Here is a 15,872-nt window from a genome sequence, read left to right as displayed (position 1 = left end):
GAATGATGGTTTTTTTCACTACAGAACATATTTTAGTAAAATTTGTTTTTAGTTGCTCACTTTTTACATTGAGAAAGCACCTGAAAAGGTAAAAGTTTTATTTTTAGCCTTTTAACATGTAATATTATTGAAGTAAACCAAATAGGCTACTTTGTCTTTTTGGAGATGTTATCAGTGTATGCTTAGTATTTTTAAAATTTTTGACAGGTTTTCTAATAACAAGATGAAATTATTATTTTCCATTATTTTTATTAGAAAATTTAAGTTATATTCACACCGTTTAAAAATTGTTCCACTTCAGAGAATGAAATAGAGCTTAGCTTTGAACCCTGATACAGGAAAAAATAAATTTAATTGTTGAATATTAGAAATTGTCATATATATATAGTGGTAAAAGATTGAAAGGTGGCAGATAAGAAAATTTTTCTGTAAAATCTGGTGATGGAGCTACATTTTTTAACAAAATAAGGAGATGTGCTGGCTAGAAAAGAATTGGGGGAATTGTTTCACTAGTAATTTATCAGAGCTTGATATTCAGCTATTAGGATATAATTTGTATGTTCTTTGGATTTAAACACTTTATTATCATAGTTCAATAAGTCAAAGATTATTTTACTAGTACAGTTAGTTAACTCATTCTTTCTACTCCTTTTTTTAACTGTCTCTAAAATAAGAGATGTTTAATATTTACCTTGAGTTTAAATAATTTATTGAAATTAGAAAGTAAAGCTTAAGATATTAATAAGCGTGATAACTGTACTTTTTCTAATTAGTCAGTTTTAGGAGAGTTAGACATTTTTGGAGATGGATCATCTAATCCTAACCCCTCATTTTATTAGTAATAGAACTGAATTTTAGGTTTTTAAAAAACTGTCTGAAAGTTTAAATTATGAGATAAAAGTATTTAGATCTCATTTAATTTTGCATGTAGTATGTTTTCAACACTTAGCTGTTTTGAGTAAATATATTTCCAGTCAAGGTTTTTGCCTATCAAATATTATCTAGACTAAGCTTTATAAATAAAAAATTGGAAAGAAATAGACAGATATTATAAACAATTTTGAATGCATCTGAGGCAGACTCAAGAAACTGTGTGACTAATGAAATGTCCAAAACATTTGAACATACTATTTCCACGTATGCATTTTTTTAAGCATTTATAAGTCTCACACCCCTTTTTATAAAGAAAATTTCAACTTTTATTTAATTATGTCACTTAAGACCAGTCAAAAGAGAAGTGGAACCTGTATCTTCTAAGGAAATATTTTAACATTATTTGTATGTATCAACAACTTGCAGTTTTGCCATGCGATAGAGATTCTGTCATTTGGTTGCAATTAGCATTGCTGGGATAATAACAGGTGGCTATGTAGGAGGGAGGAAACTTATTCTAAGAATAGCAGGATAAGTTTTGTGTATCCTTGTTCTCTGGGAATAAGCAAATAAAAATAATAATCTGGTTGATGTTTGAAATATGCCAGATCATCATTCTTATAAAATTGGAGCCTGTTATTCTTAATAAGTATCTATCTTTGCTTTCACTCTTGTATTTTTTTTTTTTTTGTAGTACCACTGGGCTTGTACCATGTTCAGCAACACCGACAACGTTTGGAGATCTGAGAGCAGCCAATGGCCAGGGGCAACAACGTCGCCGGATTACATCTGTCCAACCACCTACGGGCCTCCAGGAATGGCTGAAAACATTTCAGGTGACATGTCTAAACACAGTACTTGAAATGTTTCACTTAATTGCTGCAAAAAAAAATAAAGGAGTTTATTTGGCCATGGAAAGGAATTGTTACATCCTATATCTTGGATGAACCTTGAAAACATTGTGCTAAGTGAAAGGAACCAGACACAGAAGGCCACATATTGTATGATTGTATTCCAGAACAGGCAAATCCATAGAGACAGAAAGTGGATTAAGTGATTGCTAGGCTATGTTGGAGGGGAGGTTGAGACTGACTGCCAGGTGGTATGGGGTTTCCTTTGGGGTGGCGGGTGCCCTGGAGTTGGGTAGTGGTGGAGGTTACACAGCAAGATGGCTGTGCTGGAAACCACTGAAGTGTACATTGAAAGTGGTGAAATTTATGTAATGTGAAGCATATCTCAAATTAAAAATGCTATTAAAGATATGGGAGCTCATTTTAATTTCTAAGTGTATTAATCAGGAGAGTCCAATGCTTATTTTATGTAGGTGTGCATTTGCATTTCTTTTATGCTTTTTAGGGAATGAGATCTTTCTTCCTCTTTATGTTTGGGTTTCAGGGGCTGCTAAATGTATTTCTGTTCAAAACTGCATTGCCTGGAAGTAAGCATTTAGGAGGAGTAATGTTAAAATCTCCACTACTCAGTCACTGGCAGTAACTTACCCGCCACTATAACTTTATGTAGTAGCCTCCACGGGTTGATGCAACTTCTTTGCAGTATGCTCTGCCTGTGTGTGGCTTATTGTGCTCAAATTGTGATTCCTATATTTTAGTAGCATTTAAATTCCTCACAAGTTCACCAGGATAATTAGCTATATCCAAACCTTGAAAATTATTAATTTTATAACTCATGATAGTTATATTACATTGATTTCTCTCTTCCTTGGTGAGATAATGCATATAAACCACATTTTTAGCAAAATAGTTGGCATGGATTAAATGCTCTCTTAACTATTCTCTTAAATATAAATAATATAAATTGTGTAAAGTGAAGCTACCTGTGATATTAACCACCATTCTAATGTAAAAGGAATATATTTTCTTCTTGCTGCTTGATTGGCAGGCAGTATTTTATGAATTTAGAAGGGAATAATGGTTGAAAAAGAAGACGCTTTATCGCTTTATTTTCCGTCTCAGACACTGCTGGCCTGTAGTAGTGGGTGGAGGCGGTGTAGGGGAGGACCTCCCACGATAGAGCTGTCCAGCCAAAAGTGTTAGTCATGCTTAGGTTGAGAATCTGTAGTTAGAGGAATAAAAAATGCATTTTACTGTTTTTACAATATTATGAACCACTAAAATTACAAAGAATTGTGATTTATTTTCATTGTCATAGTCATTTAGCGATTAAAGTTACCTTGCCCCAAGGATCAGTCTCTCTCTTCCTCCCGAGTTCAGGACTTTAAAAAAAATTAATTTTTACCCTTGTACATGCCCTCAGAGTCTAAAATTTTTTTGTTGCATTGTTTTCAAAACAAAGTTATTTATCAGTAAAACGTGAAAATGGGTCAGACATCAACATAATCTTAAAGAAACACTTTAAAGACTTTTACCATCTTTGACTAAACCAAGGACACGGGAATGTGGGTGCGTGTTGTACCTGCACACACACGTAGGTGAGCAACGCCGCCCTTGAGAGCAGTGCAGGCACTGATTCCATCTCGTTTTTATAACAAAGTACCCGCGTGATTGAAAACTACACTATTACTGATGGTTTTACCATCATTGTAGATGGCCTCCAGAACATTTATATTATATGAAAAGCTTCATTTCTTACGAGAGGGTAGTCCAGAGCGAGATTTCAAATGAGCATGGATCCATTTTTTCCAGTGTTCCAAAATATTCTTTGCTAGCCATTTAGCTTTTTTCCCCAATTTTTAAAAGAGCATTCCCAAATACTGACCCATATAGCAGAGGGCGTTTGTGCATTATTTTGCAGCGAGGGTGTTTTAGGGAGTCCTTTGTGCAATGTTTGCCTGTTTAGGTAGCTCCTGCTTTTCTCAATGAAATGTCCATGCTGCCACATACTGTATGTCATCAAATCTGAGACACAATAGATTGTTAGATGCATCACAACTTCAGAAATGTTAATACTCTTTTTTTAAAAGCTTATTTCTTAGGATTAATGAGATTCAGTAAACTAAAGAATAATAGAGTAGCTTTTGTTCAGTTAAAAGGCCCATTTGATTGCTTTTCATATGAGAGGCAGATGAAGAAAACTTGTTCTTAGTTGATAGGAATAACCTGTAAAATTGTCCCTGTGTGTATAGTACTGTTTGTTTTTTTTCCCAGATATTCTGTAGCAAAGAAATCGACTAGCAACAAAAGGTCAAACTATGCAGGTAGATCAGGACTTGAATTCTTTGAGTCCTGTGTCTGCCTCTGACACACACCCAGGGCTGCTGAGAAACTAATCACTCGCCTAAAGGCTTGCAATGCTTTGGTGCTCAGCGCGCAGAGAGATGCAGTTCCGTAGTAAGGTGGGGGTCATGAGTGACTTATGTGGCATAGTTGAGGGATGATTAAGCGGGCGTGATTTCTACAGATACGCTGCGGGGGCATTTAACGGTGACTTTTCTGTTGCATAACAAGCAAAATGGGCGAGTTTGCCCCCTTACGGTTCTGCTGTTGCTCCTCAGGCAGTGATACAGCATTGTTTTGGTCCCGTTCCATCTACTCTGACAAAGTACTCTGTACTCAATTTATAAATTGAATGAGAACAAATGACACACCATTTTGGATAAAGGGAAATTGAAACAGAATGCCACAGCAAAATAGAAGTCCAAATAAAAAACAAAACAAAAATCCGCAGAAATTTTGTATTGTTTGAATTTTCAGGTGCCATTGATTCTGCCTGTTTTGGCAGCCAGGGTGATGCTTTAGATTTAGAATGTTAATTTTGGGGAAGAGAATTTTTTTTGTTATTTATGTCATTGGGGTGTTAATGTTTGGTTTTTGGAAATTTTAGCCTAGGAAAAGATACCAATAACATTGATATGCTCTTATGTTCAAATTTATATTCAGAGGCATCTGAATAATTTAGACTGGGTAGAGACACCAATAACATTAGCATTCTCTTATGTTGAAATTATAGTCAGAGGTGTCCTGATAGAATGGGAAGCACATATGATTTAGAAGAAAAGCTTTTAGTACAAATTCTGGTTTTGTCTCTTAATAGCTGAGTAATTTTGTTGATATTATGTAATGACTCGTGCCTTTAGTATCATCCTCTGTAAAATAGATATAACACTAAAAAGTTGTCAAAAAAGAGGAAACATGTAAATGTGCTTAAAGCTATACTTGGAAATATAGTGGAGACTCAGTAAATATTAGTTTCCTCTCTTGGTCAGGAAATAGCCTTTGTGAACCTCATTTTCTTAGGTCTAAAGAGGGGTTATTATACTGATGCCATTAGCTTAACATTATTAGCATTATTTTAATCAAAGCATATTTGCATTGCATTAAAACTACATATGTACATTGAAAATGCCTGTTACATACAAAATACTATTTAAAATTACAAAGTAGAAAACACTTGTGTGCTTTTTTGTTAAGAGTGTAGTAAAAACTACTTTATTGAAGGATTTGATCAAGTTTCCTGGTAACATTTAGAAATAATTTTTCTAATTTATTTAGATCTTTTTTATTTGACAGTCAATAAAATATTAAAGCAGGAAATGAGTTCAGTATTGCTTTGCAATTGTATTTGAAACAGTATGATCAAGAAACCTTGTTGTGTGAGAAAGAGTTGAAGAAAGCCATGTATTTGGCCAGAGAAAACTAAGGAAAAACACTGTGTCTAACATTTGGGAGAATTTCATCTAAAAATATGATCAGGCTGATTCTTAGTTTTTTCAGAGAACAAAACCTGGATCTTATTTTTTGAGTCAGATTCTGATGTAAGTTGAAGTTAACCATCAGAACTGGCCCACAGTAGAATGGGAGGTAGTAAGTACTTCCTGCTGGAACCATTGAAACAGACTGGTAACCACCTGCTGGAGGTACGAGAGAAGTGAGTTCTCTAATGCTGCCTTAAGTCGTAAAATACTCCTATCTACCTGGTTGGGACAGTAAGGGTCGTCCAGGTATTAGTAGTCGGTTTCACTGCTGGTGAGTGAGTCACCTGCATCAGCCCTGGATGAGTTGTTCATTTAAAACACAAAATGTCCTCAGCCTCACCTTGGCCACCTAATCATGTTCTTTCATGGTGGGTTGTAGGACTGTGCTTCTTGCATTCCTCAACCAGCATTTGGGAACCACTGGTCGGCCTAAGCCCCGCATTGCACAGGTGGGGTCTCTGCAACTCAGGCTAATTTAGGGGGTTTGCTGGTGGAGCCCAGGCCCCCGATCACAGTTCAGTGCTCCTTCTGTCTCCTCCTCCTCTGCCACCGATGTTCTCCAGTTCCCCGAAGTGAAATACCACATCCGTGGGGAGTTTTCAAGTCGGCATTTGCAGTTTTGTCCACAAATTAAATTTCATGTCTGTAGATCCTTTCTAAGTGTGAAATGTTTTTTCCTGTCCCTTTAATATGGTCCCACATAATTTTACCATGAAAGACAGAAGGAGGATTTATTTTCTTTTTTAGGGTAACTACTTTTCAGGACAGAAATAAAATAATTATTATCAGAATTATTTAACAATTTTGCAGATCAAGAAACGAAGGCTGTGGGGGTTAAGTTGTAACCTAATTAGTGGCAGTGTCTCTTCCAAAAGTTGAATTTTCTGATCCCCAGTTCAGTGCTCTTTCCACTATTCCTCATTAAAGGTTGGTGTGGGTTGTTATTACTTTGTTTTAATATAGTTAAAATTGCAAGGCTTTCCAGTTCATACATATTTCTCCTTGCTGCTAAACCATGTATGTGTACAGAATTTGCATACAGTCTTGGAACCAGACTGAGTAAGCAAGGTCTGGTGGTCCCATCAAATATAAAAGATGGAAACACTCCAGCAAGAGTTTTGAGATAGTGTTGGTGCAGTGTTTCTTGACTCTTTGGGGATTCATGCATCGATTCAGCAAATGTTTATTGAGCATCTGTTAGGTGCTAGGCCCCATTTTGGATCTGGGCTATAATAATTAACAAAATAGAACCCCCCCCAAGAAAAGGTTTCCCAGGACTTACATTCTAGTCAGGAGGATGGGGAGGGGGGTTGGAACTGGTTTGCAGTTTTAAAAGGTTGCCCAGAGCAGGATGTACAGAAGTAAGCCACGTGGGTATCTGGGAACAGCAGGTGAAAAGGCTCTGACACAGAGCATGCTTGGTGTGTTTGAGACACGGGGGACGTGTCTATGGCTGAAGCAGAGCAAACCAGAGGGAAAGGAACAGGAAATTATAGCCTGGTCGGCTAACCTAGACTTGGGTTTTCACCTCTGAGTGATGTGGGTCTGGAGGGTTTCAGGCAGAAGGGTAGCTTTTAGCAGCATCACTGTGGCTTCTTTGTGGAGAACAGAACAAGGGGGCAAAGGTGGGACGCTGGGAGGCCAGGTCAGAGGTTATAGGAATAATCCAGGTAAGAGATAATAACTTAGACCACTGTAATAATAGTCAGATTCTGGATATATTTTGAAGTATAAGGCCTTAGAATTCATTGATGAATCAGAACCATCTACCAATGAGAGTGAGGGAGCAAGGGATGAGATGGCTCCAGAGTTTTTGGCCTGAGCAACCAAGAGAGTTAGTTACATTTCATTGAAATAGGAAGGCTTGTGGACATTCATATTTGAAGAGAGAGATCATGGACACGCTACGTTTCTATCACACTGAGTGAGCGGTTGTATACACAGGTCTGGAGTTCAGGGAAGAAATCCTGGCCAGGGAGAGGAGAGCGGCCTACGTGGTCCAGACCTTTGCTGGAACCATGCACCACACGTGAATTTAAGCAGTTACACTGTCGAATACGTCTGGCCCTTGGGAACAGTCTCATTTACTCTGTAGTTTATAGCTTACACTACTAATCTTTATCAGGCATATTTTTCAGTGAAATGTCACAAAGTGACATCTGCCAAATGTATGCATAATTTAAATGTGATCTAATTTTAATGCTATTTGACTTGTTAAATGTTATTTAACACAAAATAAAAATATAGTTTAGAGTTTTAGAAATGTTTTGCTATACAGGACTAATTTTTGTCTTGGCTTTGCCTTACATTATATAGAAATTTCTGATACTGTTTCTAACATTTACCTGAAATCCAAATTAGTTATTTATGTTCTATTCTGCCTGTTTTCATTCTGTATTCCATCTCCTAAAATGCTTGATAAAAGATATTTTTCCATATTTTAACTTTTATATACTGTATGCTAATAGCACATTTTTATTCCTTTTTAAAAATGAGTAATAATGAAAAAATAAAATATGTATATTTAAGTTAGAGGTGTTCATAGTAGCTATAAATGTAGTTAAAATATATAGTATATAAAGTAGTGATACATTGAAATACATTTCACTGTCTTTTTACTATAGAGGATTACACAGGGTATTTTTATTTTTTATATCAAAATTTAACCATAAGCACTTCTAAAAATATATATATATTTTTTAAAGATTTTATTTATTTATTTTTAGAAAGGGAAGGGAGGGAAGGGAGATAGAGAGACAGACACAGAGAAACATCAATGTGCGGTTGCTGGGGGTCATGGCCTGCAACCCAGGAATGTACCCTGGCTGGGAATCGAACCTGGGACACTTTGGTTCCCAGCCCGAGCTCCATCCACTGAGCTACGCCAGCCAGGGCTCTAAAAATATTTTAAAGCAGGCATTACTATATGTAAAGGAGATTAAGACATTTATAATAAAATTACTCAGTTATTAAGTGATTTAATTAAAGCTGCATTTTAATGAAGTCAGCATAGTTATCCTTTACCCAAAATGGGTATCTCCTTATACTAGTGTCCACATGTATTTATAATGTAGACAGAGAGGAACAATCTATTATAAAAAGCCACATCAAATCTTGTGAGGAATGTAAATCAATAAATCAGAGCTGATAGTGTTGATACTAGTTGGTCAGAGATGAGCGGAGATTGGTCATTGTAAATTTTGTCCCAGGTTAGTTTTGAACCAGGATTTGAATCTATGTGAGGGAAACTGAACAAAATAATCAAACTTCAAATTAATTACTTTTAATTGCTCATGTGTGTGCATATACACATATGTGAGTATTTTTAATTTTGTGTGCGAATCCTCTCAGCCTAACCAGAAAGGCTACAAACAAGGCGAGTGAGTGATCAAGGACAACGGTCTGGGCGTGTGTGTAGAGGCAAAAGGAAAGGACACAACTTACGAGATTGTCTTTCCTCAAATGTGTTGATACAGGGGGGTTGTCTCTCAGGTTTCTGTGACGGTTAAATGAGATGATGTCTGTGACAGGTGCTCCGGAGGTACTGCTGAAATGTTCGACAGAATTATTTCATGATAGGAAAGAAAACATGAAGTTTATTGTAGAGTCTACATAAATAGTTTTAAAAATAAAAAGTGTTCCAAATAAGGCTTCCTTTGTCATCATTATATCTCAGTTTTCAACCATCATTTCACATATTACAGAATGCAGGTTCTTGCTGAGGAAGAAATGGAGCTAAAACCCAGATCTTTCTAGCTGCAAACCTCCCCTGTTGTTCTCTCTTCACCCACTTCTAGAAATGGACATAATAATGCACACAGGTCCTTAACTCAGCCTCCTCAAGGATATTCCTTCCCTTAAGAATTCCAAGGTTGTTTAAGTGTTTTATCATTGTAAGGGGAAATTCTAACATTTTAAATTATTCACATGCTTTTTAGTTTTTCCTTTTAAGAGTAATGGCTTTTCTTTGCAGGTTTTTGAAAATTGTTTAAGAAAAAACAATTTTTTAAAGAATTCCCTAGTATAGTTTAAAGGAGCTCATATTTTTGAAGTACAATTGTGTGTTTTTGATTTTTATAATGTAGTACATTTATTTCTTACCCTCTTTTAGTCTTTGTTCATATTATAATTTTACTATTAAGTCAGCTACTGTTTTCTACTGTTTGCTATTTTTTAGTCTAAAATTATTTCACACAACAAATCAAAGTGTTTTTTTTTATTTGTGGAAGACACTTGTAAAATATGCAGTGTATTTTCCAGTTACTAATTATTCTCTAAATGATGCTGCCAGTCTCCTCTAATGAGTAAAACCATCAAGTTTCATGATACCCACTTGGAAGAATGTAGAGAAAGAAATGTATCAAAATTCTCTGTTTACAAGTAACTCAAATGGATATTTCTGTATAAAATTTTGGTTTCTAAACCACTATCTTAGTAGTAGATGAATAACAATTACAGAAAGGTAATGCACAAATATTTTCCCATCAAAATTATGACTTTTTAAAAAGCTTTTATAAAATAAAGGTAGCTAGTAAATTTGATGAGACTAAATGATTATCACTTCATTGCCTTCTAGAGAAAATATCACTGTATGAAGTTCCTTTTTATGTTGTGTGAATGTGGATTTTTCTTTAATTTGAGGCATTTATGAAAATAATAAAATTTTCTCATTCCTCTTTGATAGAGCTGGAGTGGACCAGAGAAATTGCTTGCTTTAGATGAACTTATTGATAGTTGCGAACCAACCCAAGTAAAACATATGATGCAAGTGATAGAACCTCAGTTTCAACGAGACTTTATTTCGTTGCTCCCTAAAGAGGTAAGGATGAGCAATTATATTCTTCATTTTGTGCTACTTGAGAACATAATTCAACAGCTACCACCTTTAAACACTGTGATCATGCCCCTGGCTGGTGTGGCTCAGTGGATTGAGCGCTGGCCTGTGAACCGGAGGGTAGCTGGTTCGATTCCCAGTCAGGGCACATGCCTGGGTTGCAGGCCAGGTCCCCAGTAGGGGCACTCTAGAGGCAACCACACATTAGTGTTTCTTTCTCCCTCCCTAACCCTCTTTGAAAATAAATAAAATCTTTTTAAAAAAACAACACTGTCATCCTAACTGTTCACTAGTATATTCACTATTATATTCATCTTATTATATCCTACGCATCCTATTATATTCACTATTGCCAGTTTACCACTTGTAATTAGTGCTAAAAAAGGCTGTAAATAACAACCTGCCATCACTTAATATAATTTTCAGATTAAAGTATATTTATGAGCTGAGTGACTTCTTTCTACCACTGGAACAAGTCACATATGGGAGTAAGCTATTGAGTTTTATTCATTTGTTTCTTCACCAAAATTTTCTCCCAGGTTTTTTGAAACCCAACCTTTGGTTGTCTTGGTATGTTCATTAGATTTTTTTTAAATTCTGATTTTATTAAAACAGCAGTTTTTGTTATTTATCCTAAGTCCCTTCAAAGTTAATAGTTTTATGATTCTGTTGAATTGCAGTTCTGTTACTTACGTTGTATAATCATTATATTTTGAAATATATGGAATTTCACATATATGTCTTTTTCTACTAATCATTCCCCTTTTTTCACATGCATACACACACACACACACACACACACACAATTACAGATTTCCTATATCAGCTGCATTCTTAAAACATTTCTTTTGGAATTGTTTATGTCCATTTGTTTTTATATCTTTATATAAGCTGATACTATGTTTTAACTGTAGGTTGATTATGATCATGGGCATTCTTGACTGTATAAATGAGGCATAGTTTAGTTGTAATTTTTTATTGATGTTATAGGCCACATAGTTTCATTTTTTCATCAAACAGAAATAATGTAAGATTAAATAATGGGGGGAGGATTAAGTACAGAAGGGGGGTGGGCAGGGCAGGTGAGAGTAATGGGGGAAAATGGTGACAACTGTAATTGAACAACAATAAAAAAATTAAATAGTATAACATTGAATAATCAATGTCACCATATTTTCACAAAGTATACGCATGCGACTGTTATATGTCAGCTAAGCAGGCTATATAAAATGATAATGTACTGTTGCAAATGATCCTCAAACTTCCCATTTGAAGAAAAAGGAATCTGTTTTTTCAGGTAACTATTCTGAATATCCTAAAGGTATTTAAGATGGTCCTGATAATAATTTCAGATTGGATATGAATAAAATAATTTTATTATCTTTAATTTATGAAACTAAGCATAATTTCAGGGAAAAAAAGCAAGGTGAAAAAACACCTTATTTCTGAAATATTTCTTCTTTGGAGTGATTTTTAAAAAATGACATTGTCCCAGAAAAAAACTTTCATTCTTGCTGGCTCATTCTAAAACTGCATCCTTTGAATAGATTTGACTTTTGAAAGTGATATACACTCTTTTTGCCTCTAGAAGGATGTTAATTATAGGAAACGCTTTTTATGAGTATTTGACCAAAAGTGAATTTGTTCCCCTTTGATATATTCTTCCTAGTTTCCGTTGATGTCCTTCTTATTTTAGAAGGTGGTATATTTGTTAAAAGATAGATTTTCTCTTCATCTAGTTTGCCCATTATCTCTGAGAATGATGAGGTTTTGTTTTATCTTTGTATTTTCACTTCTTAACACACAAAAATATGATTTAAAATAAAAAGAACATGAAAGTATTTTGAAGACTCTAAGAATTAAGCACAAATGAAAATGTTTTTGGACTAAGTGTTTTTTTGTTGTTTTTGTTTGTTTGTTTTGTTTGTTTCAAGATTGCTGAGAGAAAACAAGTAAAGCTAGGCAGGAAAATGAGAGTGAGCCTTGACTTAGAATATTATCTCAGAATCTGTTTTCTTAGCCCTGGCTGGCGTAGCTCAGTGGATTGAGCGCGGGCTGGGAACCAAAGTGTCCCAGGTTCGATTCCCAGCCAGGGTACATTCCTGGGTTGCAGGACATAACCCCCAGCAACCGCACATTGACGTTTCTCTCTCTCTCTCTCTATCTCTATCTCCCTCCCTTCCCTCTCTAAAAATAAATAAATAAAATCTTAAAAAAAAAAGAAGATAAAAAAAGTTTAAAATATTCATTAATTCATTAAAAAAAAAAAAGAATCTGTTTTCTTTATTTTCTCCAACCACTAGAAAAATTTTTCCTACTTTGAAAGATCCTTTATTTTCCATGTAGAGAAATGATGGTGTCGCCCTAAGTCCTTAAGGAAGTGAACATTGTCTTCCTGGAGGCTGAGCACTACCACCACTTAAAACATTCCCTTCATGTCAGGGAATGGACACATCATAATTTTGTATAATTCTTTCCAACAGGTCTCAAAGCTTTTTACCAACATTTACTTATTAATCTCAAAAACCTTGCCAAAAATCTCACTAGTCTCATTGGGTGGCCTCTCATAGACAGCATTTTTCTTTTTTCTTTTTTTTTTTTAAATACCAAGAAAAAAAGCATAGTGATACAGTAGATGACTTAGAACAAGATCTAAATTCTTAACATAGGCTCAGCCACCATTTTATTATTCTTTCACTAATTCAATCCACTGAAATATAGCAATTCTGGAAAAGCATTAGCTACTTTTAAGTATAATATGGTGCTATTTTATATAGGTTGTAGAGAAGAACAAAAAATAGCAACTCTCACTGAAATTAAAATTTTGCACAAGGAGAAGGTAATTATCTGAAAAAGATGTTCAATGTAAGAGCTTCTATCTGGCAAAAGCGGTCCTTAGAAAGAATTACTAATCTAGGTTTTACCTTTAAGACAAATGAATAGAACACTGCATTAAATCTTGGCCATAAGAACTTTATACAACCCCTGCTATGTAGAGACGTAGTGCGGGCCAGTGCCTGTTCTCCGTCCCCCGTAAGGAACCCCACGTAGCCAACCCTTGCTTGCTTTGAGGAACCAGTGTACTTGCCCATAATACACACTAAGAATTGTGTCAGTAATTGTTGTTCCCTTTTTGCTTGGCAATTTAATTTTAAAACCATGTAAAATATTGTTGCCAGCATATTTGTGTTCTACTTTTCCCTGCGTTAAACTTTCTTTTCTGATTTGTTTTTATTTTTCTGGTTCTGATTTTTTTAAATGCGTATTTTCCTATTTCCCTTTGTGTATTTTCTATAATGCCTAGATGTTTTCATGGAACTGGCTAGGTGTAAACAGGCAAACATTTAATATAAGGAAGTTCATGGTTGAGTTCCTTTGCTCTGCTGAAGGAAAAGTGTGCAGATTACCTATGGAGTTAGCAGTTCGACTTCGTTTAGTGCCTGAATGTTCCTTGACATTTCTCTGTAATGCATGAAGACATGGGACTTGATGATCTTTTCATTACCAGTAACAAAGGAAATTTTACCTGTTGACTTCAGGATATAGTTCAAACCTAAGCTGCTCTGGATTTTTTTCCTAGTCTTTAAAATCCATTCTGTACATTACCTGATTTCTACTTCAGCTAGAGAACTAAAGCAAAGAATAGACTTTTTCATATGGCCATTCTAAATATCTTGGGCATAAAATAGCATCTCTTACACAGATACAATTTTGTGCTTAATAATTTCTGTGTTATATATCAATTTCACATGGAAGATTAATAATATGGTGATATTGTATAACATTGTTACACTGACTGTAAGCAAACTTGCCCAGGCTTTGATTGGTCATAATTTCAAAATTCAGTGGCTTATGAAATATCCATTAAAAAATGACATTGTTGAGATATATTATTCAATATGTGTAATATATTTGTATATGTGTATGTGTATATACACATATAGTGTTGAATTTATTTGTGCCTTATTAGTTTAAATGACTCAGATTCTATATATGGTACTGAATGATCTTTCCTGACAGACCAAAAATCATTACTCCACAAAGTTTTCTGCTGTCAACAGTAGTATGAAATTTAATAGTGACTAGCTGAAGTACTTTCTATATTGAATGTACTCAATAAATGTGTGATTAATGATGAATTCCATGTGTATAAGTCATTGGGAAAGCATAATTTATATCATGTAATTTTTAACTAGCCTTTAAAAACAAATCATACTTTTACTCCCTTATTATGGCCCTTGGCCCTTTAAATGATAGTTTGTTTTAAATCCTTGTAATTTAATTTATATGAAAACTAAACTTTATTGCTCTGTTTCTTTTTCTTTTTTTATTGCTCTGCTTAGATCATTTTTGTCCTAATATAATATAAATATCTATGTGATTTCTGTGGCTAATTGAATAAGCATATTCAGAAGCTTTCTCTTTTTCTTCTTTTTCCATTTCCTTTATTTATTTGAATTGACTTTACACAATGAAAACAAAATTGATGGTTTGCAAGTATTGGAAACAAAATTTTAAAATCAATCCTATACCAAAGAGCTGCTTCCAATATATAACTGTATCTGGCCCATTAAGAAAATCTCCTTAAGCAGTATAAAGTAATTAGCACCCAATTGCTTTTATATATCTATGGAGAGGTTTACTAATTGACCCATTTTGTCATTTACAATAAAGGCTGTAAATGTTTGAAAAACACTTTGATATGATAAAGAACTAGTAACTGTATCAGAAATGCTCTGAAATTATACCACACAGAATATCAAGAAACCTCATTTCTTACCTTACATCCTACTTTCAATGAATTGATATTGGACTGAGGAGAGAAAAAAGACAAAATGTAAGCAACCAATAAAAGTAAAGTAAATCGGTAAATAAGTAGGTAGGTGGTGGGTAGGTAGATCAAATTCTGGAGTTGAGACGCACAACAGAGGCAAGAGCAGAGGCTGGGAGGTCTGATAAGTGTCCTTTGGAGAGCTGAGTCGGTGGAGGAAGGTCCATAAAAACCAACTGAGTGTTTGGATTTGTTAAATCTGGTATATATTTGTTAAGATCAAATATTAGAGGTACTACCTTTCATAACTTTAGAAATTAGTATGCAGAATTATATTACATTTATCTGTATGTACTTTGTCCGTAGAGAATAATTAACTTACGGTTTTTATATATGTAAAAAGATGGATACACTGTGCTTTTCCTTCTCGTAGCTGGCACTTTATGTGCTTTCATTCCTGGAACCCAAAGACCTGCTGCAAGCGGCTCAGACATGTCGCTACTGGAGAATTTTGGCTGAAGACAACCTTCTCTGGAGAGAGAAATGCAAAGAAGAGGGTAAGGATCGCATAGAGAAAATGTGTTTCGAAAAAGCAAAGTGATTCTGAAAAATAGAAAAATAAAAATAAGTTTCACGTGCAAGTAGAATAAACTGGTGAAGAAATGAAAAAGAAAACTTTCCGCAGCCTATCAGAGAATCAGGATTGAGTCCTCATTTGCATT

At 34.8% G+C, this 15,872-nt stretch overlaps 1 protein-coding gene across 10 annotated transcripts in view; it reads left to right on the top strand.

Moving 5' to 3' along the window:
• FBXW7 (F-box and WD repeat domain containing 7) overlaps window positions 1-15,872 on the top strand; it is a 169,400-nt gene that overhangs the window by 142,405 nt on the left and 11,123 nt on the right. For all 10 annotated transcript variants that reach the window (XM_036031901.1, XM_036031902.1, XM_036031900.1 and 7 more), the window contains 3 exons: window positions 1,568-1,709; window positions 10,230-10,364; window positions 15,584-15,707. In XM_036031901.1, coding sequence (XP_035887794.1) covers window positions 1,568-1,709; window positions 10,230-10,364; window positions 15,584-15,707 — 401 coding nt within the window. The remainder of the gene's footprint in view (window positions 1-1,567; window positions 1,710-10,229; window positions 10,365-15,583; window positions 15,708-15,872) is intronic.

This window comes from Phyllostomus discolor, chromosome 8 (genome assembly GCF_004126475.2).
Source record: "Phyllostomus discolor isolate MPI-MPIP mPhyDis1 chromosome 8, mPhyDis1.pri.v3, whole genome shotgun sequence".
Taxonomy (NCBI): Eukaryota; Metazoa; Chordata; class Mammalia; order Chiroptera; family Phyllostomidae; genus Phyllostomus; species Phyllostomus discolor.
The sequence above is the reverse complement of the archived record's forward strand: the minus strand, read 5'-3'. Positions and strand labels throughout refer to the sequence as shown.